This window comes from Panthera pardus, unplaced genomic scaffold (genome assembly GCF_024362965.1).
Source record: "Panthera pardus isolate Hobbes unplaced genomic scaffold, ASM2436296v1 HiC_scaffold_22, whole genome shotgun sequence".
Lineage (NCBI taxonomy): Eukaryota > Metazoa > Chordata > Mammalia > Carnivora > Felidae > Panthera > Panthera pardus.
This window is the reverse complement of record NW_026526788.1, coordinates 806,014-829,685: the sequence shown is the minus strand read 5'-3', so window position 1 is coordinate 829,685 and position 23,672 is coordinate 806,014. Positions and strand designations below refer to the sequence as shown.

General features: G+C 45.5%; 2 protein-coding genes across 3 annotated transcripts in view; both read left to right on the top strand.

The window, feature by feature from the left end:
- The window catches only part of NUP133 (nucleoporin 133), a 56,384-nt gene extending 42,338 nt beyond the window's left edge, over nucleotides 1-14,046 (top strand). Inside the window, exons 22-26 of one of the 2 annotated variants that reach the window (XM_019419073.2) lie at nucleotides 2,645-2,763; nucleotides 3,751-3,831; nucleotides 5,102-5,166; nucleotides 6,429-6,517; nucleotides 11,404-14,046. In XM_019419073.2, coding sequence (XP_019274618.1) covers nucleotides 2,645-2,763; nucleotides 3,751-3,831; nucleotides 5,102-5,166; nucleotides 6,429-6,517; nucleotides 11,404-11,540 — 491 coding nt within the window. In that variant the 3' untranslated portion in view covers nucleotides 11,541-14,046. Of the gene's footprint in view, nucleotides 1-2,644; nucleotides 2,764-3,750; nucleotides 3,832-5,101; nucleotides 5,167-6,428; nucleotides 6,518-6,715; nucleotides 7,104-11,403 lie in introns of those variants that run through there. The other variant, XM_053910184.1, reaches the window with a different exon arrangement.
- A 3,968-nt stretch (nucleotides 14,047-18,014) lies between these two features.
- ACTA1 (actin alpha 1, skeletal muscle) lies at nucleotides 18,015-20,903 on the top strand. Its single transcript, XM_019419074.2, has 7 exons — nucleotides 18,015-18,146; nucleotides 18,993-19,133; nucleotides 19,251-19,575; nucleotides 19,692-19,853; nucleotides 19,950-20,141; nucleotides 20,237-20,418; nucleotides 20,502-20,903. The coding sequence occupies exons 2-7, from the start codon at nucleotides 19,005-19,007 to the stop codon at nucleotides 20,643-20,645; spliced, it is 1,134 nt and encodes a 377-aa protein (XP_019274619.1). The 5' UTR covers nucleotides 18,015-18,146; nucleotides 18,993-19,004; the 3' UTR covers nucleotides 20,646-20,903.
- Nucleotides 20,904-23,672: the final 2,769 nt, after the last annotated feature.

The window sequence follows — 23,672 nt, the reverse complement described above, 5'->3', positions numbered from 1 at the left end:
TAAATTTTTCAGATCTGATAATGATATTGTGATTGAATGCCCTTAGGAGGTACATCCTAAAGTATTTAGAAATGTCATGATGTTTGCAGCTTTCATTTGATTTAGGAGGAAAAGCAAATAGGTAGATAGGTAAACAGGTAGATAAAGCCAAGATGGCAGAATGCTAACAGGTAACTGTAGGTATACAGGGTGCACTGTATTCTTCTTTAATAGTTTCTCTAGGGGCGCCTGAGCGTCTGACTTCGGCTCAGGTCATGATCTCACGGTTCATGAGTTCAGGCCCCGCATCGGGCTCTGTGCTGACAGCTCGGAGCCTGGAGCCTGCTTTGGATTCTGTCTCCCTGTCTCTCTGTCCCTCCCCTGCTCGCACGCTGTCTCTTTTTCTCTCAAAAATAAAAAAACGTTAAGAAAATTTTTTTTTAATTTTCTGTGGTGTTAGAGTTTATTTTTATTTTTCTAATGTTTATTTAAAAAAAATTTTTTTTAATGCTTTATTTATTTTTGAGAGAGAGAGACAGTACAAGCAGGGGAGGGGGAGACACAGAATCCAAAGCAGAGCCTGACTCAGGGCTCAGACTCACAAACCACAGGATCATGACCTGAGCTGAAGTAGGCTGCTTAACCAATTGAGCCACCCAGGCCCCCCTAGAATTCTTTTCTAAATCGGCTGCATGCCCAGCATGGAGCCCATTGTGGACTCGAACTCACGACCCATAGATCAAGAGTCATACACTTAACCAACTGAGCACCCAGGTGCCCCAAGTTTGGAATTTCTCAAAGTAAAAATTGGAAGGGGATCTTAACTCTGTGATCAGGGGTGAAGGGTATACAAACATAGATACTTGTATTTGGTTGCAGGGCTTATCCACAGAGGCCAGCCTTTGAGGTATGGATTCTATTTATACTACCGTCTTTTTTTCTTCAAGGAATGGAAACAGTAGAAAGAATCTTGACAGAAATTGGACAGATCTGGTTTCATATGTTTTCTCTGGCTTACTAGCTTTGTGACCTTGGATACCCTCTGAGCCTCCGTTTCCTCAGCTATAAAATGGGTAGTTGTAAGGAGTGGAGACACTGTGTTCCTTGAAAAAAATGTCTTATACATATTAAGTCCCCAATAAAGTGTAGGGTTAGCATTTAACTTTTATTATTAAAACTATTTTTCACTGTTTATAAAGGAGATTTTCAATCTTATTTTTAAGCACTAGTAGTGTTTATTGTTCTAGAGAAGTGTGTATATATTCTGCAAGGTTGGCTGATAGTCTGACATGGGAAGCCATATTTTACCTAGTCACCAGAGATAGACCGTGTTATTCAAATCCAGATGGTTGTTTTATCTATCTATTTATTTATATTTGAGAGAGAGAGAGAGAGAGAGAGAGAGCGTGCTCGTACAAGCTGGGGAGAGGGGCAGAGGGAAAGAGCAAGAGAATCTTAAGCAGGCTTTGTGGTCAGCTCAGAGCCTGACACGGGGCTCAATCCCACAAACCGTGAGATGACCTGAGCTGAAATCAAGAGTCGGACGCTTAACTGACTGAGCCACCCAAGTGTCCCTCAAATCAAGGTTTTATTTCTTGCTCCCCCCACAACCCACTCACCAGAAATCATTGGAACTGTGGTCACCATTTTACATTTGATCACTTCTTTTTTTTTTTTTTTTTACATTTGATCACTTCTTAACTTTTGCTTTCTTAACACAATGGGAATGTTTTTGGGTGTCAGTAATTACCTGCAGACCATCATCACAGTGTATCTAATCCTAGGGAGTAGATTTTTTTTTTAATTTTCTGGTTATATCAATAATTCCTTACTGAAATTTGTAAATTACCGGGAAAAAACATAACAAACAGATAGTCTATATAATCTCACTGCCCCAGAGAGAACTATGGTCACTGTTTCGTGTACCCTCCCAGTCTGCTTCTCTATGTATGGAAATCGCACAAAAATTATTTAATTTTTACAAAATTAGGATCACGAGGGATGTCAGTATTTGAATGAGCATATTTATGCTTTGGTCATTGTACCTGGCGGTGACAACTGTGTTTATGAGAATATATAGCAGTTCTCAGTCCTTGTCTCCTGCAGTCCACATCTTCCTGGGCAAAACCGGGTAATGGGCTGCAGCCTGGATGGCTGATGTCACCTCATCCAGTAGAGCTCACCATTGCTAATTAATAGGTTTGGTGCATAATCTTCCAGGCTTTTTTTCTTGTAATAACTCATGGCGGCTTTTAAATAGATCATTTCCCTTCGTGCAAGATTCTACTAGAAACTGGTGGGAAGAAGCACCTTCTTGAGTTAACATGAAATGGGACCGGGTGGCCCCAGATTTGGGGGACTTGTGTCTTGTGAAATAGCCATCTGTTCTCCAGGCAGTAGGTGTATTTTCATAGCTCTTCTCTTCTCTCCTAACTGTCTGGTTACTGTGACTGTTTATATGACTTGGATCAAATCATGAATATGTTTTAACATAATCAGGAATCAAAGGCAAGCAGAATTAATAACATTTTAAGATCATCAAATAACGATGAGATTACCGTTAGAGGTGTTCCTTTTTTTTTTTTTTTTTTTTTTTTAAATTCAGATTTGTTTTATGACAGAGCAGAAGTTTACTCCCCTCCCTGCCTCTCATTTTGAATTCTAGAAATGGCTGAGCAGGAGCGCTTTCTACTGCACCAGGAGACCCTGCCGGAGCAACTGCTGGCAGAGAAAGAGCTGAGTCTCAGTGCGATGCCGGTGCTGACTGCACCACAGCTCATCAGCGTACGTCTTTGTGAATCCTTGCACCATTCCTCAGTCTCAAAACAACGTCAGTGTTTCTTGAGTCAGATGGACAGTTCCTAAGAGTAGTCCTCTTTCCGTTTCCATTTTTCCGGTAACTTTCCCCTTCCTCTAAAATAAGTTGTTAGAAGCTGCTTGAGAACAGGATGCCAGTTGACAGGAAGCGGATCAGCCTCTGCCTCCCATAGATCTCCAGCTGTTCCTAGAGATGCTTATCCAGGTGACCAGAAGGAAATACTTGGATTTTCTTTTCTAGCATAGGACATAAACATACCATGAGGTACAGTTCAGGCTCTTCCATAAGAAAAATAGTTTAAGGAACTAGATTTACATAGCCTGTGAGTACTGTCCTCCTGCTTTTGTCTGGAACACAACACATTCCTGAGGGCAGGAACACAACAATTCCCTAGATTATGGGCTGCAGCCTCCATGAGACAGTCTCATTGTTACGTACTGTACTTGTAGCCTTAACTCTGCTTCGCTCTTTGCCCTTCAACAGAGCATCCCAATACAAGAGTGATGTAGGATCACTTTGAAATCGCTCTAATTATAGTAACAGAAGACAATTCCAAAACTTCAGTATTTTAGTCATTATTGGTAACAGATTTCCTGTAATTGAGCCCACAACAGCCTCTCTTTATATAGCATATTGCAAAGAATATGCCCAAAAGAATACTGAAGTATGTTACATTATATTGAACCTAAGAATATGAATTTACTGACGTTTTTAAAGTATATATACCAAGTTACACAAATGAAGTACTGTTGAGTGTAGGCATGTTTTAAAAGAAAGTTGATCGTGAGGATAGATGGAATGTGATTTCCAAATGTGACAGTCTTCTTCGTATAAAATACAAATACCTGTGACTTACTTGGAAGACATAATGACTTATTTTCTCCCTAAATTTCTCTAGTCTTAGTTATATGATTACTTAAAATAATCCTCAACCTCATTTGAATTTCCCATAGCTATATATCTGTGAAGAAAACAGAAGAGCTAATGAATATGATTTCAAGAAAGCTTTGGACTTGCTGGAATATATCGATGAGGTAAGGAAAATCACTGGAGACGATCAAAGGCAAGTATCACAATTATATATTTGGTTTGCTGTAGAATTGAAAACGTATTAAAAAAGAAAAGGTAACTTCTTTTAGCCAATCATGACAGTGTGTTAATTAAAAAAGACTCCCAGTGGGGCGCTTGGGTGGCTCAGTCTGTTAAGCGTCTGACTTCGGCTCAGGTCACGATCTCGCGGTCTGTGAGTTCGAGCCCCGCGTCAGACTCTGCTGTCAGTTCAGAGCCTGGAGCTTGCTTCAGATTCTGTGTCTCCCTCTCTCTTTGCCTCTCCCCCCTCACACTCTGTCTCTCTCTATCCAAAAATGAATAAACATTAAAAAAAAATTTTTTTTTTTTTTTTTTTTAAATAAAAAAAAATAAAAAAGACCCTCGGGTGCCTGGGTGGCTCAGTCGGTTAAAGCGTCCGACTCTGGCTCAGATCGTGATCTCACAGTTCATGAGTTCGAGCCCCACATCAGGCTCTGTGCTCACAGCTCAGAGCCTGGAGCCGGCTTCAGATTCTGTTGCCCTCTCTCTCTGCCCCTCCCCCACTTGTTCTCTCTCTCTCTCAGTCTCTCTCTCAGTCTCTCTCTCTCTCAAAAATAAATAAATGTTTTTTTTTTTTAAATTTTAAAAAAGACTCTCTGGTTCAGCTATTCCTAACTCTTGGAATGTGTAGCTCTTTAGAAAAGTTGTCAGGAGAGTCCCTTTCCTGATAATTCTCGCATGTTCCCTGTCTTTTTCTGTGCACGAATAAAAAACACGGCTTTTCAGAGTCCTGAGGTATTTTTTTTTCTTTCATTTATTAAGTCATTATTAGTTCTTCATTCTGATACGTTGCTTTATCAATATATTTTTCATAGTATTCACCCTAAGAGGAGCTGTTTCTCAGCCTTCTTTGGGGGGAAAAAAAAGATTATGATGATAATTCTGTAGGATAAGAATTGGCCTTGCAATTGAAAGTAGTTTGGTAGACTTAAAAAATGTAATGGATTGGCTTTTATGTTACCTTGTTTAAAATCTTAACCTTTTCAGGGTTCCTGATAACATCAGATTATCACAGAATAATCAGAAACTGATTCACACAGAGTTATTAATTGGCTTACTCTTCTGCGTATTAATGTCTTATAAGGAAATTTTTTTAAATTATGAATCAAAAGTAAAACAATATTTATGTAGAATTAGAAACTGATACAACTCAAATGTAAGCATGTATTTCTTAAAATCAGGACTTAATGAGAATTTTTTTGTTTCACCATAAAGGAGGAAGATGTAAATATAAATGATCTAAAACTGGAAATCCTTTGCAAAGCTCTTCAGAGAGATAAGTAAGTTCTCATAGCATGAATCTAAGGTACAGTTTTGGGAAAGGATTCTTTAGGAAGATTATGATACCATACATCAAACGGTCTTGTAGCCTAATTGTTTTATAACATATACTATGAAAATTGTAATGGTTGCATTAGTAATCTAAATTTTTCATTCAATAATTCAGGGAGAGTTTAAGGACTTAGGACCACTAGGTTAATACGTCTCTACTTTTGATTTTAAAATTTAGACTGTCAGTTTGCACAGAAATGCCTATGTTCCTGATTTTCACACAAGTTGGGCCAATTCTGCCAAACAAGCTGCTGTTGTTTTAAATAAGAAGTTTATTAGAGTATCAGTACTGTCTTGTAAGTTATTGAGACCTCTCACATTATCTCCTTCTTAAGGGGGGAGATTTCTGCTGGAAATGGTGGCAAAGAAAGGTGGTGGCTGTGAAAGACTGAGAATCAAATTGTCGGGGAAAAAGAATTTTAAAGAGAACGTGACTTGAGTGTTAACGTCCTTCCCTACCCACAACTTTCCTTTTTATATCGTGCTGAGAAATGACAGTAGAACTATTTTTACGAAAGCATTTCTTCCTCTGATCACTCCCAAATGGTTCACATTGTTCTGCTTGGTCTTGGAGGTCACGCTCTGAAGCATCTAGCTCTGCCACTTGATTCTCCTTCCTAATCTAAAAAAAAGTATGCCATCATTTGGCTGGAATTCTTTTCACGGCTTTATGTTTAAAAACTTTAAGGCATCGTGGGATATATCCATTGATGATACAGAGTAGTGGTTCTGTGTGTGTGTATTTCAGCGGTAGATAATCTCATCTAGATAAGACTTACATTGTATTAGACACCAGTTACCCTTTTACTTTTATGAAAAGCAGAATCTGTTACAATATACTGTAACTATTGTGCTCTGAAGATCATACTTTGGAGTCCTTACTAGATTTGTTATATATTTATAGCGTTTTTTGGGAACAGATACCTCACTACTTGGTTTTGACATCACATAGGTATCATTACGTTGGGCAGGTAGCTACTTGAGTGTAACATCTTGTATCTACTATAAAGACTCTAAGTGTGTTCAACATTTAAAGCTCCCTTATTTTAATAATTTGAAACAGTATCACAAAAACTTAAGATTCTCCACCTGACCCCCCAACCCCTCCCCAGCACAACCATTAGAACAAGACTGTGGTAGCAAACAGAAGTCCTTTATTTCAGATATGTTCACGATTTCATTTTCTTCCCATTGCACTTTTGTTTTCTAGCTGGTCCAGTTCAGATGGTAAGGATGATCCAATTGAAGTATCTAAAGGCAGTATATTTGTGAAAATCTTACAGAAACTTTTAAAAGATGGTGAGTAGTTTGTTGACACTAGAAGTTCTGGTATCGCTCCTCAGTTTTAGAAATCTGAGAATGGGATTTGCCAAGGTGTCAATGCGAGGGCAGTTTAAGATTAAACAGTACCGTACTCAGAATTCGATTTGTTTAAAATGAAGGAAGGGTTGGGGTGCCTGAGTGGCTCAGTCAGTTAAGCGTCCAACCTCTCCTCAGGTCATGATCTCACGGCTCATGAGTTCAAGCCCCGCGTCAGACTCTGTGCTGACGGCTCGGAGCCTGGAGCCTGCTTTGGATTCTGGGTCTCCCTCTCTCCCTGCCCCTCCCCTGCTCACGCGCTCTCTCTCAAAAATACACAAATATTAAAATGAAGGGTTTTTTTCTTTCCTCTCCAATTGGGGGAGCATGTGTCAAGGTGAAGTCTCCATCCACATGGATCCTGGGGGACTCCAGTGGGCAAAGTGTCCATGCTGATTGGACAAGGAATAGATTCAAGTGTTGGTTGTGATACCAAAAATGTATATGATAAATGAGATGTAACTTTTTGTTATATAACTGGCCATACTGTGCTTAAGAATAAATTACAAATGCTTTTTCAAATCCATTTTGGATGTTAATACTCTAAAATTCATTTTAGGAACAAAATAAAAAGAAACAAGAAGGGAATGTGTTCTGCACATGCTCCCATACTAAAGCAGTGAGCAAAATTCCATTTGCTGATTGAGAGACAAATTAGGTAAAGAAGCTTTTATGGACAAAATGCTGTTCTTAGGGAGGTATATGAATTAGAGGATGCAGTTGACCCTTGAACAGTGTGTGGATGAGGGGCACTGATCCCCAGCACAGTTGAAAATCTACGTATAACATTTGACTCCCTAAAAACCTAACTGCTGATGGTCTGCTATTGACCAGAAGCCTTACCAGTAACACAGTTAACACATATTTTATATGTGTGTTATGTACTGTATTCTTATCATAAAGTAAGCTTAGAGAAATGAAAACGTTCTTAAGAAAATCATAAGAAAGAGAAAATACAGTCATAGTACTGTACTGTATTAAAAAAAAAAAAAAAAAATTCGCAGGTAAGTGGACCCTTGCCGTTCAAACCCGTGTTGTTCAGGGATCAGCTGTATTTTTACTTTTACCATTTTTTATATTACTGGGAGCTTAATATATGGAGAATGTTAGGAGAGATGAGCAATGTTGCACATTTTATACCTATGTGACTCGTATTATAGAATTGTTATCAAAACGTATGCTACTAAATTCAGGCAATGTGCAAAATAGGCTAACTTAGTGTTCACCAATCTTTTCAAATATAAGGACACTCTCTTTTATATCAAATGGAAAAAATACACAGTGATAAAAAGTTGTAAATTCAGCAGTCCTTCTAAATGGATGGGACTTCTATCCATCATACTGACATTTACACACATTTGAAAGGTTTCTATATATACATATGCAAGATACATTATTTAATCTACGAAAACATGCCAAATCCAGTCCCTGATACATAGTAGTCACTCAATAGACATTTGTCCTTTGAATGCCTGGAAGTATTTTGCAGATTCATAGGACTCATAGCCCCAACTCCTCTGTGATAGATTGTATTCCGCAGTCCTGTGTTTTAATTTTTTTTTAACGTTTATTTATTTTTGAGAGAGACAGAGCGTGAGCAGGGGAGGGACAGAGAGAGAGGGAGACACCGAATCCGAAGCAGGCTCCAGGCTCCGAGCTGTCAGCACAGAACCTGACGTGGGGCTCAAACTCACAAACTGTGAGATCATGACCCGAGCCGAAGTCAGTCGCTTAACTGACTGAACCACCCAGGCGCCCTTACAGTCCTCTATTTTAAAAAATCACTGGCTTAACCAAGTGAAATGAAGGAGGACCCGTAGAAAAGTTCTATGGAATTAACCACACCAACCAGTATTCTGAGGTTAAAGAGAAGCAAACTCTCAGTGTTTGTGTTTCAGAAGGCTTTTTTTTGTTTTTTTGTTTTTTTTATAGCCCATCTGTATGGGTCTCCTAGCATTAGTTTTCAGATTTTTCGTCTCCTTTTATAAGTGATCCAAAGAAAATGTAATTCTGTGACTAGATCACTTGGAACTTGCTCAGAAATGATTTGAACTTTTCTTCATGAAAAAGGAATACTTGATTGCTCCATATTGACAGATTTAATAGTACATTCATTTTCAAAAATGAGCAAGTAATACAAAGGTTAATTAAGACTTTACATTGTCACAAAGTAAATAAAAACTAAAAATGAAATAAGGAAGGAATCTAGCAAAAGAACCTATTTTTTTGCTTGAAAGTATTTGAAATGCTTGAAATTCCAAAAGAGCTAAAACGCACCAAAAGGCTTTCTCTTTTCTGTATTTGGAAATGAAGAAATGATATGGCTGACTTCTATGTATGGTTGAAGAGTTGGAAACCATTTGGACCCAAATCCAATGCTGTCCATGAAATTTGTTCTTCTAAAAGTGCCACAGAGGGGCACCTGGGTGGCCGTCGGTTGAGCATCTGACTCTTGGTTTTGGCTCAGGTCATGATCTCGCAGTTCGTGGGTTCAAGCCCCACTCTGGGCTCTGCAGCTGGTAGCATGGAGCCTGCTTGGGTTCTCTCTCTCCCTCCCTCTCTCTGTCCCTCCCCCGCTCAAGCTGTCTCTTTCTCTCTCTCAAAAAAAAAAAAAAAAGTAAAAAAAAAAGTGCCACAGAATTGAATTGTGGGTAAATAAGTGGTGCTCTTAAAGGTGACTTTGCTGTTTTTGTTATTCTTAGATCTTACTCATAAGGATAACAGGAACGTAAAGTTGTGAAGAATTATTACATTGTGACCAAAGGACAAAAACAAGTAGAAATATTATATTATAAAAATATATATAAGTATATATAAATATATATAATACATATATATATATAATACATTCAGACACATTTACATACATACATACATGTACAAATTAAAGGTATATATATTTATTATGTATAACAAGAAGCCAAAGACATTTATTTTTGGAACCTTTTTAATAATATAATTACTATATACAATGGTAAATATTTTTAAAGACAGATCCTGAAGATAGAGAGTTATAGATAGCCTCATATTTCATAAACTCTGACAACCAACAATTACTTTTGCTTGTGGAAATGTATTCATCCTACAGATATATTTAACTTACCCATACAGAGCTTTTCAGTTTGTTTGTTTGTTTTTTTAATATATGAAATTTATTGTCAAATTGGTTTTCATACAACACCCAGTGCTCACCCCAAAAGGTGCCCTCCTCAATACCCATCACTTCAGTTTGTTTTTATATATTATTGAAGTGCATTATCCACACAAAATAAAATGCACATGTCATTATATATGGAGTTTAAATTTTTTTCTAATTAGTCACCAGTATTTAATAGTTGAGAAGAGTTCTTACAAAAGTCTTCTTTTCTTTTCTTTTTTTAATTTTTTTTAATATTTGTTTTTTTGACAGAGAGAGGGAGACAGAGCATGAGCGGGGGAGGGGCAGAGAGAGAGAGGGAGACACAGAATCCGAAGCCGCCTCCAGGCTCCGAGCTGTCAGCACAGAGCCTGACGTGGGGCTCGAACTCACGAGCTGTGAGATCATGACCTGAGCCGAAGTCGGACACTCAACCGACTGAGCCACCCAGGCGCCCCACAAAAGTCTTATTTTCTTAATTCTCTTAAGAATCAAACTGTTTGCCTAAACTGAACTGATCTATTTATCTGGCAACAGTAAACTGGATCTGATGAGCACTGCCCCCTTTGGATGAGGCATTGGCTCTAAGTTTACCAACGTCCCCGAGGCCACCTTCCTCATAACCACCTGCCGGAGTTTTTGGCCCCAGCTGAAACGAAAAGAAACCCACCAAATATTAGTTCTAAACAGAGGGCGTGCCCCGTAAAAATAGAAGCCAAATAAGATGTTACATTTTTTTAGAGAATTGATCTTTTAGAAACTAATGTATTTTCACAAGTTTAATACTGTTTTACAGATAAAAAGTCTTTATTGAAAGTATTTTAATTATAATAAATGATGTATAAATATTTTGAATTTAGCCTCATAACATTCATTAACCAGATTTTTATTATATTACAATTAAGTACAAAAAACGGTGCTAGGCACTTTGAGGGCCTTTGATTTTGAGACCCTTATGCTAATGTAACGGATTATAAAATACTGTCTTATATGAAAATTTTTTTTCCAGTTTTCTTTATCAGGCGAGAAAACTGTACATGCCTTTTTGTAACTACACAGATCTTGATTTCAGCAGTTCTGTCTCATCAGTGCTCATTGGCTTTCTGGCTTTTAGAGGACTAATGAAATGGTTCTTCACCTGTCTCACTTTTAACTATAATATATATTTTGAGAGACTGTAGCTAGCTTTCATGACATTGCATTTACTGAATTATTTCCCTATACATATAATTGGATACATATTTAATATATATAACTGTCGAAATATTGGAATATGTAATTATAAGATACTTGAAATACCTGAATACATAATTGTTGGAATATATAATTGTTTGAAATATTTGTTCTCAGGTGATTGTTAGTTAAAAACTCCCACGTTGAAGAAATAAATGACTTAAACTGTAGAGAAAAATGAAAATATTTCAGGTCTTATTAAAGACTTTAATTAGATTGGCTGTTTTGACCACTAGGGGGAAAAAACACTCAAGCAACCTCTTCTAAGTAAAGCATGTCGTGTTGTTAGATCTGCAAGTATGTTTGACCGTGGAAGGAATTTAGAACAGAGTATTTCCCAATAGTGGAGTGACATTATATTTTAAATAGAAGCACAGATGCTGTTATCATCAATCATCTTAATTCATTTGAGAGTTTTATCAAAGTAAAAAAGGACTTTCTGTGTTTGTGTTTATAGGCATTCAGCTCAGTGAATACCTGCCAGAGGTGAAAGACCTCCTACAGGCAGACCAGCTTGGGAGCCTCAAGTCTAATCCTTACTTTGAGTTTGTTTTGAAAGCGAACTATGAATATTATGTCCGCGGACAAGTGTAACTTCTTCTGAAAATGGTCACTGCTGCTAACAATTTGTAAAGGCTCGTCCTTAGAAAAATCTTAGACCTTAAATATCTAAAAGTTTGTACAGTTTTATAACATGAATTACTGAATTTTTTGTACTTTATTTGGAAACGGCCGTGTGACTGTAGTTTTTTGTTTTTTAGTTACAAGATCTTTTCTCCTTTTGCCATCGATTCATCACCTGTTATTTCCCTGCTGGCTACCCTTCTCATTCCATCAAGGGCTCTGGAGTTCTTGTTCTAGTTGTGGCTATTTGTTTGCACAAAGCACTTCTAGGCCTCAGTCCCTATAACTCTGAACGTGACAGGATTGCACTGATTGTCTCTGAGATTGCTGTCGCTCTGGAGACTGTGCACTGAGGAGAATTGGGAGTCTGGTATCCGTTTGGGTTAGGGCTGCTGCGAAATGTCCAGGAAGACACATGTCAGATTTGGTGACTTGCTGTAGGACCGAAAGACAAAACAAGTGGGCATAATTCCTGTGAGTTTGAGAACTGCTTAATTCACTGGGAAAATACTATACATTTCCATGTAAATAGAGTATTAGAGTAGTGAGTAAAACACTTAAGTGGTAACCTGCCTGCAAGTTACCATATGGTAAATTTGTAGTATTAAAGTTAGTTATGGCCTTTCAGTATGGGGATTCAAGCTGTATTTTCAAGGTGATTTACACTGAATTCCTGCTTTGCCACAGTCTGGCTAACATAGAGCATGTGTTACGCTAGAAGCCGTTATGGGTTTTCTTAACACGGCATCTGATTTACTGAAAAGTAGTGGCTCTCAGAGCTTCATTGTTCTGACTAGTGTCATTACTCAGTTTTTCTCAGCTTTAAATAAAGACTAGAGGTTGCACAGGGTGTTGCTGGCATATTCAGATTCTGGCCCAGTTGAATGCTCACTAAACAGCTCGCTCCAACAGCTGAAAAGGTCAGAAGTTAAATATGGTAAAGAGTCCGGTGCCTGGTTTCACAAAGTGCGGCCACCGTGCCTCTCTTCCCGTGCCCTCTCCCCCTCTAGGCTTCAAATCCAGCCTTTGAACATGTTGGCAAGAACAGGTTAATGGAGCTCGTTACATTAATAACCAGAGGAAAGACACTAGCAGTCTTGTCTTTTTCTGTTTGCAGCTTGTGTGCTGGGACAGCATGAGGGTCCCGGTTAGGAGTATATGGAAGGGTGCGGTGCTAAGGGAAGGTCGGAAGAACTTGTCAGGTGGCAGGGAAGAGATGGTTGAACTCTTGTGTTCTAAGCCGAGGCTTTGCTTTTACATAGACATTAACAGTTCTTGCCCGTATGATCCTTTTTAGATACTCGTGTGCTCTGGGAACACAAGATGGTGCCCCCTTCACATGCTACCACAAATCTAAGTATCCCTAATGTGACAGGAAAGCCAGTCTGACGGTGACCCTGGCCCCATTGATTGCCTGATGTCAGATTGCTGCTCTCACGGTGTAATGCGTAGTTGTCTTATGTTGAGGGAGGAGAAGCCTCACTCTTCTAGCTCTGTCTCTTAGCCTGGCACCAAAATGGTTGGGTTTTTTAAAATTAATAAAATTAAGGTCGAAGGTTTTAAGTAACTTTTCTAAATTTTAAAAAGTTGTTTCACAGTGTAGTCTTTATCAAAGAATTACTGATCTTTGTATAAATTGAGTAATAAAGGCACATTATAAAGGTGAGCATGTTTTCTAAGGAAAGAGAACATTACTGCCTTGGGAAGGGGTTTTTTTCACTCCTGTCTTTGCTCTTCTGAAAGTCACAGTTTGCAGCCTCAATTACATGAAGCAACGCAGTTTTTGATAGCAGCCAGCTTCGTGCTCTGGTATGTTTCGTTTTAAGACTTTGTGAATGTATCAAGGGTGAAGGTAGAACCTGAGATACACGTAAGGGACTTGCTGAAACCCTTAGCGAAGTAAAAGGCTACAGACACCCTCTGTCACAGGGATTTTGTTTTTGAAGAAGCCCTCGAAATCGGATTCTTTCTTTGACTTCGGGGTCCGAATCAAAGTGCTGAAGTCTGTCACCCGCCAAGCGCACGAGGCCCACGCGAAGGGCACACGGCACATTTCCCCTTCGAGGTGGATCGCTCTCTCTAGTAGCGGGAACAGACGGAAAGCCACGTCACAATGTCGTCAGGCTCCCCCTTGATCTCTTGTGATCCATCACACTTGTACATCTTGAGGCTGATAACTACAGAAAAAGGTAGTCCCACCTTTTTATCCCTGGACCTTTTATTGGAGAATGCCTGAAGAGAAAGTAGTATTACGTACTCCTATGTAAAATCCACTCATTAAATACAAAAATGCAATTTTAAAAAATAATTTTGTGTAATTCTAAAATTATGAAAAGCTGTAGAAAATGTAAAACCTATTTTTTTTTTTTAAAGTATGTGGAAGAACATAAACCCCTGTAATACCACCAGCCAGAAATCATTTCAGTTACCAGCTTAGAATGCATTTTAGAGGCACTTGGCTGGCTCTGTTGGAAGAGCGTGCATCTCTGGATCTCGGCGTCATGAGTTCAAGCTCCATGTTGGGTGTAGAGATTACTTAAATAAACTTAAAAAAAAAAAAAAAAGAAAAGAAATGTATCTTAGACTATTTGGGACTGTCCATACTTTATAACCCAATGTATATTATGAGCATCTCCATATATCCTTAATCCAGTGTTTCCCAACCTTTTTCCCATTGGCATCCCTAAGGGATCTTTGTAGACACTTTTGCCCTAATCACTCCACCCTCATCCCTCCATGAAAATTTAATACTGCAGATAGATAGATAGATAGACACACACACACACACACAATGTACTATGCCTTTGGAGGCCACAAATCATTGTAATATCTAAGTTTTTTTCACACCCCCCAAGAAACAGTTTCCCCCCTTTGAGAATGCATGATTTTTCAAGATACAATTTTCTAATGAGTGCCTGACGCTTTACCACATGGCTATGCCATGGTTTATTTAACAGTTCTCCCTTCTTAATGATCTTAACATTTGAGTTCATGGTTTGGGTTTGGGTTGGTTTTTTTTTGTTTTTTTTTTTTGGTTTTTTTTTTTTGCCATTTTAAATAATAGAATAAATCTTTCTATAAAAATCTTTGTGCGCTCCAAGTTCCTTTAAAATTACATGACTTTTCCTGCTCAGTTTGTGATGATGCTTATACACGTTTAGTGAACAGTTATAATCATTTTGAATGTCCTTTGCTCACCTACCCACCTCACTACCCCCCCCCCACCTCCTCCAGACACTCAGAAGAAAGATATTGTACTATTTATTGAGCACTTCTGTCCCAGGCACTTCTGTCCAAGTCAGTCTTAAGGAGTAGGTAGTACCCTCAGTTGAGAATACAGAGTCTTTCTTGAAATGACCTGCCCAAGGCCACAGAGCCATTCAGAAGGGGTGAGGGGCATACCCAGAAATGCCAAGTGCAGATTTTTCACCAGGTTCTTATGCCAGATATTAGGAGGTAGTGGGGGCAGAACGAGAGGTGACGGAAGCCGTCACTTCCAGGGCAGAAGCCGTGACTTCATTTCTGGATGTCCTTGGCTCCTGTTGGAAAAGATCCCTTGAGGATCTTTTATATTTCCAGAAGGAAACCAAGTTTTGGGGAGGATTGAAGGAAGGGAGAAAGGTGCTCCTGGTGGGAGGGGGAGTCGCCCAAGCCCCAGCTGTGGGACCCCGGGGGCCCTGTGGTCTGACTCACCGAGCCTTACTTTTCTGAGTTTTAACTGAGTTTTAACATTGAATGGCATGACTAGTACGGATCTTGTTTCCCTCAGAATAGTTACAAGCATCCAAGGGAACCATGTGAAAGCACGTAAAGCGTTCTATGAATTCGTATTTGAATCAGGAAATAACAATGGGAGGCTGAGACGCAGCAAGGTGGCTCACAGATGAGTGAGGAACTGAGGGGACAGGGCTCTGGAGAAGACAGCTGAGCGGCAGCCCAAGGCCCCATCAGAGTGTCAAGAGCCGGGGAAAACTTAGAAGCCGACGCTCTCTGTCAAGCATTCCCTCCGTGGCTGAGCTTTACTTGGCGATAGTTCTCAAAAGGCTATGCGGGCAGCCACCCGCTTACTAGGCGAGAGCAGAGCACTGCTGTGTTCCCCAAAACCGTACATGTATGGAGGTGGCCTTTCCACTCACCCGTTAGGTCTATTCCCTAGGCCAATGAGAACTCAACAAGACCAGGATGGGATTGGGTGGCCCCGTGGTGACCCGTCAAGAGACCATTTAAACAGCCCCAACCGTGGACGGAGAGCAGATGTCCGGCCCTGTGTTCTCGGGCCCCAGCTCCCGAGGTTTCCTTCCCTTGGGTTTTCTTCATAGCTTTTCACGTGTCTTTGACACCGATAGACTCCGGGCTCAGAAAAGCTTGCTGTAGGAGAGAGAGGAACCACACCGAGCAAGAGGTTTGGAAGATACTGGCAGCCCAGTTCCCCTTTTTAAAAAAGCAACAAGTTCTTAGGTATCCTTGCTACTTTCAGGCCAGAATTTAAGCTTTACCCCTCAAAATTGTGCATACAGTGCATTTGCAGGTTTTTTTTGGATTTTTGTTTTGTTTTTTTGGGGGTGGGGGGCGTCTTTTTGTTTGTTTCCTTCCTAGCATCTTCACTACCCACTGACAGCAGGACAGAAGGTATTAAAAAGGACACGTAGCTCTGTCTGTTACTCACTCGTTCTCTGCAACAACTGAAAAAGCCACATGTGAAAGAAACTACAGCAGCTTTTAGCTGACTCTTCATACTCCCGACATAGGCCCCCTGCTAAACAAACTTCATTTTTTAATGGACTTTGATGGTTTAGGAAGAGCTGCCATGATGTGGGCTACCGGGGAGGGTTACATGTGCCTTTATATCCGTCCTCCGGGGAATCCACACCTGTCCCCCTTGCCCAGCTCCACGACCAAATGCGAACTGCAACTATTTTGGGAACACTTAAGCCCATCAGAAAAATGAATGGTTCCATTCGCGCTGGCACCACAGCACCGATGTACCCGCTCCAAGCATGTCACTGAGTTCATCACAGAAAACGGTCTCTCCTTCTGCCTTCGATGGCAGGGTTAGGACTGCGCTTGTTCCCCAACCCCCACCCCCACCCCCACCCCCACCCCTGCCGAAAATGCGAATCCCGCACCGACTGGATAACCTCTTCTGACCCTCGCTCCACCTTACCATAAGTAGATCCAAATCCTTCTAGAAAATCTGAAAGGCATATCCCCATGTATCAGTGGTATAAATAGAACCGCTTCAGCAGGCTCTGGTAGAGGGTGAGTTGCTCCAAGGTGGACTGGGAAGCGGCCTGGCCTTGGCAAGGCTGCACCCTCTAAATAGAAAGATGAGTTTGTTCAGCCTTTGCAGAAGGAAAAATTGCTACCCATCCTAGAGTGCAATGTCCTTGTCCTCTTTACTGGGAGGAAGGTCGAGCAAGGTCTCATTTAGTAAGGGCGCTTCGCCCATTCCACCACCGGGTCGGGAGTTGTGACCCCTGCCTTTCAGCCCCAGGACAGGGACACTCTTAGTCCCACCAGGGAGGTGGGGGTTTGGGGGCTCAGCCCAGCCCACCCAACCTGGGGCAGGTTCAGTCCGGGAGGAAGAGAACACCCACCACCAGCACCACCAAATTCACTCCCTTCACGAACACCCGAGTGCGCTGCGTGTCACTGAGAGGAACAGCTCCGGCTGCCCTGGCGTTGTGCCTGGCGCGGCCAGGGCCGCCGCCCGGGCCTGTCCCCGGGAGCCCTCCTCCTCCTCCTCCTCCCCGCCTCTCCGCCCTCTCCTCCCGCCGCCAGCTGTCTGGCCCGCGACAGCTGCGCGCCCTCCCGCCGCCGGTGGCCCTCTCCGCGGTGGGGGCGGGTCAGCCCTCCGAATCGGGGAGCTCAGGGGTGGGAAGGGAGAGGCGAAGTTCACCGGGGAGCGGGGGTCGCCTTCCTTCCCTTCCTGGGACGCCTTCCTTCCCTTCCTGTGACCGCTTCTCCCATCCTCTCTTGTCCCACCACTGGGACACGGCTCCCTCCTCCCTGTAGCCGCACGTGGGGCTCTGAGGGTGTGAGTAAACCCAAAGAAGGGATGAAATGTGGGAGGCACCCTCCGGAGCGCCCTGTGCGAGCAGAGCGGACAGGGTGGGGAGGCCTTGCGGACAGGTGCAGCTCCGGGAGCGCAGGCGCACACGCGCACCCACTGGCGCTCGCGGTGACCCTCGCCCCACCCCATCCCCTCGGGCGGGCAACTGGGCCGGGTCGGGAGGGGCCGACCGGCCGGGGAGACACTCCATATACGGCCCGGCCCGCGTTACCTGGGCTCGGGCCAGGCCGCTCCTTCTTTGGTCAGCGCAGGGGACCCGGGCGGGGACCCAGGCCGCGAGCCGGCTGGGGGACGGGGCTCCAGTGCCCAACACCCAAATATGGCTCGAGAAGGGGAGCGACATTCCTGCGGGGCGGCGCGGGGGGGAGCGCCCGCGGGCTATATAAAACCTGAGCGCGAGGACCAGCGGCCACCGCAGCGGACAGCGCCGAGAGAAGCCTCGCTTCCCTCCCGCGGCGACCAGGGCCCGAGCCGGAGAGCAGCAGGTGTAGCCACCCGCCCAGGTAGGGCGGGAGTGGAGGAGGGGGCCGGGGACAGGAGAACAATAGGACAGGGGGACAAGGTGACAGGGCACCACCGAGGGGAGCCTGGAGAACTCCGGGGTAGAACCCAACCGACTCACCCGATCAGCCCCAAGGCCTGCTTTCTGCCCGCCCACCCCGAGGCTTGGTCCTCAGAGCCACACGCGCTTTATAGAGGAGGCCCGAGGCCATCAGCTTTGGGAAACATCTCCAAATTTATCCCCAGCCCCTTTGGGCTCCTTTACCTGGCGTTCCGTATGTGCCGGGTGGATTAGAGGTTTTGCTTTAGTCGTCCCAAGGGCAATGCCTTCCCGAGGAAGGCCGGAGCCCGAGAGCAGCAAGGGCCGCAATTCTCTGGGGTCGCCATCAGGCGAAACGGTGCCTCTGTCCTGAGGTTGGAATGTCGTGGGGGTCCGGAATGGGCCACTCCTCTCTGCACGGAGCACCAAAGCCCTTCCCACGGGCATCTCCTTCGGCCCCCACGCTCGCCCGGCGAGCAGGTATCGCCCGCCTCGACCGCCCAGACGAGGCCGCCGAGGCGCCGAGGCCTGGGGCGCCAGCGCCCGGCTCCTGCGTCAGGTAGCCTGCAGCGAAGGCAGAGGTGTCCGGGGTTCCCGGGGTGGAGAAATTCTCCGAGATTCTCCGCAGCGCGGCCCTGAGCCCGGGGAGCGAAGCCCGCCAGGGTGCCCTTGGCCGCTCCCCTGGCCGACGGCGCGCGGCTCAGGGCTGGGGACGTCCGTCGGTCCCCGGGAAGGGAGGGCGCTCGGGCCGTCGGGGACTCCTGCGCTGTCGCGTCGTGCGTCTCCACGGCCTTCTTGTCCTTTACAGAAACCAGACACCATGTGTGACGAAGACGAGACCACCGCCCTCGTGTGCGACAATGGCTCCGGCCTGGTGAAAGCCGGCTTCGCCGGCGACGACGCCCCTAGGGCCGTGTTCCCTTCCATCGTGGGCCGCCCTCGCCACCAGGTCAGGCTGCCCGTCCGCGGAGGGAGCCGGGCGGGGGTCCTCCCCCACCCCCCCGCGTAGGCCAGCCGCGGTCGCGGGAGTCGCCGTAACGTGGGCGTGGTGTCCCCCGCTCCGCAGGGCGTCATGGTGGGTATGGGTCAGAAAGATTCCTACGTGGGCGACGAGGCGCAGAGCAAGAGAGGCATCCTGACCCTGAAGTACCCCATTGAGCACGGCATCATCACCAACTGGGACGACATGGAGAAGATCTGGCACCACACCTTCTACAACGAGCTCCGCGTGGCCCCCGAGGAGCACCCCACCCTGCTCACCGAGGCCCCCCTCAACCCCAAGGCCAACCGCGAGAAGATGACCCAGATCATGTTTGAGACCTTCAACGTGCCCGCCATGTACGTGGCCATCCAGGCCGTGCTGTCCCTCTACGCCTCCGGCCGTACCACCGGTGAGTGCGCGCGGGGCCGCCCCGCTCCCCCGCTCCCGCCCGCCGCGCGCGCCCGCGCCCGGCCTCGGGGGCGCGCGCTCACCCCCGCCGTGTGCCCCGCCCCGCCCCCCGCGCAGGCATCGTGCTCGACTCCGGCGACGGCGTCACCCACAACGTGCCCATCTATGAGGGCTACGCCCTGCCGCACGCCATCATGCGCCTGGACTTGGCCGGCCGCGACCTCACCGACTACCTGATGAAGATCCTCACTGAGCGCGGCTACTCCTTCGTGACCACAGGTGCGCGGCGCTCCGGGCTCCCCGGGCGGGCGGGGTGGCGCGCGGGCCCTGGGGCCCTGCGCTGAGGGCGCCTCTCCTGCCCCTGCCCCCCCACAGCTGAGCGCGAGATCGTGCGCGACATCAAGGAGAAGCTGTGCTACGTGGCCCTGGACTTCGAGAACGAGATGGCGACGGCCGCCTCCTCCTCCTCCCTGGAGAAGAGCTACGAGCTGCCCGACGGACAGGTCATCACCATCGGTAACGAGCGCTTCCGTTGCCCGGAGACGCTCTTCCAGCCCTCCTTCATCGGTGAGTCCCGCTCGCCGGCCTCCCCGGGAGCCCCGGGGCCCCGCCCGGTCCCCGGCTCGCACCCGCCGGCTCACGCTCCTCCCTGCGGCCCCCAGGCATGGAGTCGGCGGGCATCCACGAGACCACCTACAACAGCATCATGAAGTGCGACATCGACATCAGGAAGGACCTGTACGCCAACAACGTCATGTCGGGGGGCACCACCATGTACCCGGGTATCGCTGACCGCATGCAGAAGGAGATCACGGCGCTGGCCCCCAGCACCATGAAGATCAAGGTTGGCGGCGGCCCGCGCCCCCTGCCCGCGGGTGGGCCCCGGGGTGCGGCCCTCGCCGGCCTGACGCGCTCCCTGTCTTACAGATCATCGCCCCGCCTGAGCGCAAGTACTCGGTGTGGATCGGCGGCTCCATCCTGGCCTCGCTGTCCACCTTCCAGCAGATGTGGATCACCAAGCAGGAGTACGACGAGGCTGGCCCCTCCATCGTCCACCGCAAATGCTTCTAGACCCCATTCCACCAACAGCGTGCGAATTCTCCTCAGGACGACAAATCTGCTCAGGTTGCAGGTGGCTGACCTCGAGTCACCGCGCAGCAACTCCGTCTCTAACAACTTGAGTTGCCGCAGCCGCAATCCGACACAATGTTTATAACGTGTACATACATTAACTTATTTACCTCATTTTGTTATTTTTAAAACAAAGCCCTGTGGAAGGAAATGGAAAACTTGAAGCATTAAACTCAGCCATTCTGTCTGTTGCGTAAAGTTGTTCCTTGTGTTTATTTGCCGGGGCGGGGGGAGTCGCAGGGGGCAAGGGAGGAAGAGGGACCCCCACCTTCCTGCGTGACTTTTCACAATACTCGGAATGAGCGCGCTCCTTGCGACGCCTTAGTTAAGTCTTCCCTTGCTCGCGGTCTCCCCCTCTGGATCAGATCCATTCCCAAACACTGGCAGGCCCGCCCCTCTGGTAGGTGGCGAGGCCATCTCTCCCACCGCGGGCTCTGGGGTGGCCGCCGGCGGGCGGGTGGCTCTGGCCAGCGGCCGGCGGCGGGCGCTGTCCACGGTGCTGGCGCCGGGAGCCGCCCCTCAGAGCGCATTTCCGTCCCACCTTAAGGGATCGGCCTTCCCTACTGCATCTGGAGATCTAACTGAAAAAGTGGTGCGCTGCATTTAATGAACCAGCTTTCATCTGCAAGGGAAGGCGGTCACTTCTCTTCCCGACTGGGAAGTCCTTTGCTTGGTGCCAAGGCGACGGAAGTGCCTCTTCCAGAGTGGGGGCTGGGGAGGAGCGCCGCCCAGAGGTGGGAGGAGGGTAAGGGACACGTGCGCTTTCCAGAAAGGGCGGCGCGTGCAGGGCTGGGCCGGGCACGGAGGGCAGCCCAGCAAGGAGGGGTCTGCGGCGAGTGGAGCTGAGACTGGCACTGGCACTGGTGCCAGTGGAGCGGGAGTAGTGAAGAGGAGTAAACAAGGAAGAAGGAAGACGACCGCCCTCCTTCCCAGCACTCGCAATGTTCCAAAAGGCACGAAATATACTAACAGAGTAGGAATTTCTATGGGACAGCACAGCCGTCTTCTTTAAAACAAAAACAGAACTACCTTAATGGCTTCTAGTCAAGATTACCAAGGACGGTGGTACCTAAATAAAATCGATTTTGACTCAAGGCAGGCAATAAACTCTTTTGGAGATAGGCTTATAAGTAGAATTAACAATATGCAATGTTATATGCCACATAGCCATGTGTTTATTCATTCTCTCCTTTCCTTTTTGAAAAGGTTCTGAAATCCTTGAGGCCTCGAAGGTGGGAATGACTGCCAAATGCAGAGATCAAGAAAATCAATAATTCGGTAGAATTTAAAATGTTAATAAAACAAGCATATGATACTATGTGTTATTGCCCACCAAGGGTGGATAAATGTTTAAAATGGGCTACATCCTAGTCTCTCAGAGGAATCTAGGTTTTACTGATAACAGTAAATATACATAGGCATATATGATCAAACAAAACACACACACAGCCCGAATAATCATGTAGCCGGCAGCCTGGAAAAAATGTCAGAATTACATGAGTTAGCTAATTGTCATGTTGTTGTTTTTTTAATTTAAAAAAGATTTGTTTCTTTCTGAGAGAGAGAGAGCGAGCACAAGTGGGACACAGGCAGAGAGAGAGGGAGACAGAGGGTCCAAAGTGGGCTCTGTGCTGACAGCAGAGAGCCCGATGCTCATGTTAAGTGTTTTTTAACCAAAACCCAACATCACTTAATTAAGACTTCAGTAAGGTGTGTAAGGGGGTAACAACACATTTTCCCGGTGATCATAATCATTACATAGCTCATGATCATTTAGGATTCACAGAAGTTTTCGATATAATCTGGTAACATTTCCTCATGCATTGCCTCTGACATTTCTATGGACAAAACGTGCAAAAACTATCAATTGTGTGTTTTCACTGGGAATGTGTCAAATCTAAAAATTACCTTTCCTTTACTGACACTTCTAACAAACAAACAAACAAACAAACAAACAAAAAACAGGCATTTTATTGGCGTTCTGTACTTTCCTATCAGGTCGTATTACCTATGTTTGTCCTGAAAGAGAGTGGTGGGTGTGGTGTAATAAAGAATGAGTCTGTTGAGAATATATATCTAGAGCGTATACAAATGTCTGTGCTGGGTGAGGGGAGAAAGAACTATTCCCAGCAGCTCTATGAGTGTCTGTAGTAGTAACAGTCGAAAAGTCCCTGTGTGGTGGCAATACCCTTAGCGCTAGAGTGAATAATGTTACATCTGATTCCCCACCGAAAAGCCATCTCGGGGAATCCATCGCTGGAGCAGTGAGAGAATTGAAAGCAGCAAAGAATCCACCCCCCAACCCACCCCCCGTTGCTTTTGGTGTGTTTCCCTAGACTTGGCAGTAGGCTTATCGGGGATCTTATTTCCTTCTCACAAACCTTGGTAAATTGCCACCAATTTGTTTTCGCTGAATCTATGTTACCAGTGTTCTGTCGAAGAAGGAAGGAATAGAGAAGAAAATGGGCAGAGAGTGTGTGTCGGGATTGAACTGAAGGATGAGGGCGCCTGGGAGGCTCGGTCAGTTAAGCGTCTGACCCTGGATTTCGGCTCAGATCACGATGGCACGGTTTTGTGGGTTCGAGCCCCCCGTCAGTCTCCACAGTGTGGAGCCTGCTTGGGATTGTCTGTCTCCCTCTCTGCCTGCCCCTCCCCCTTTCACGCTGTCTCTGTCTCTCTCTCTCAAAATAAATAAATAAACTTAAAAAAAAAAAGATTAAGGCTGAGAGGGAGAATTGAAAGTAGTCAGTACCACGGCACATGCTAGGCTCTATCACTTAAACCTTTGGAAGCTCGAATTAGACCGGGGAATATCAGGGTCCCTCCCAGCTGCATCTGTCCCGTGACCCATCACCCCAGATGTGGTAGAACCCACCAAAGGTTAATAAAATATTTTATTGCCCACGTACCATGTGCAAGGGGTACAGAGAGGGCTAAGATATGGTCCCATCCTTACGCGTTTGGGGC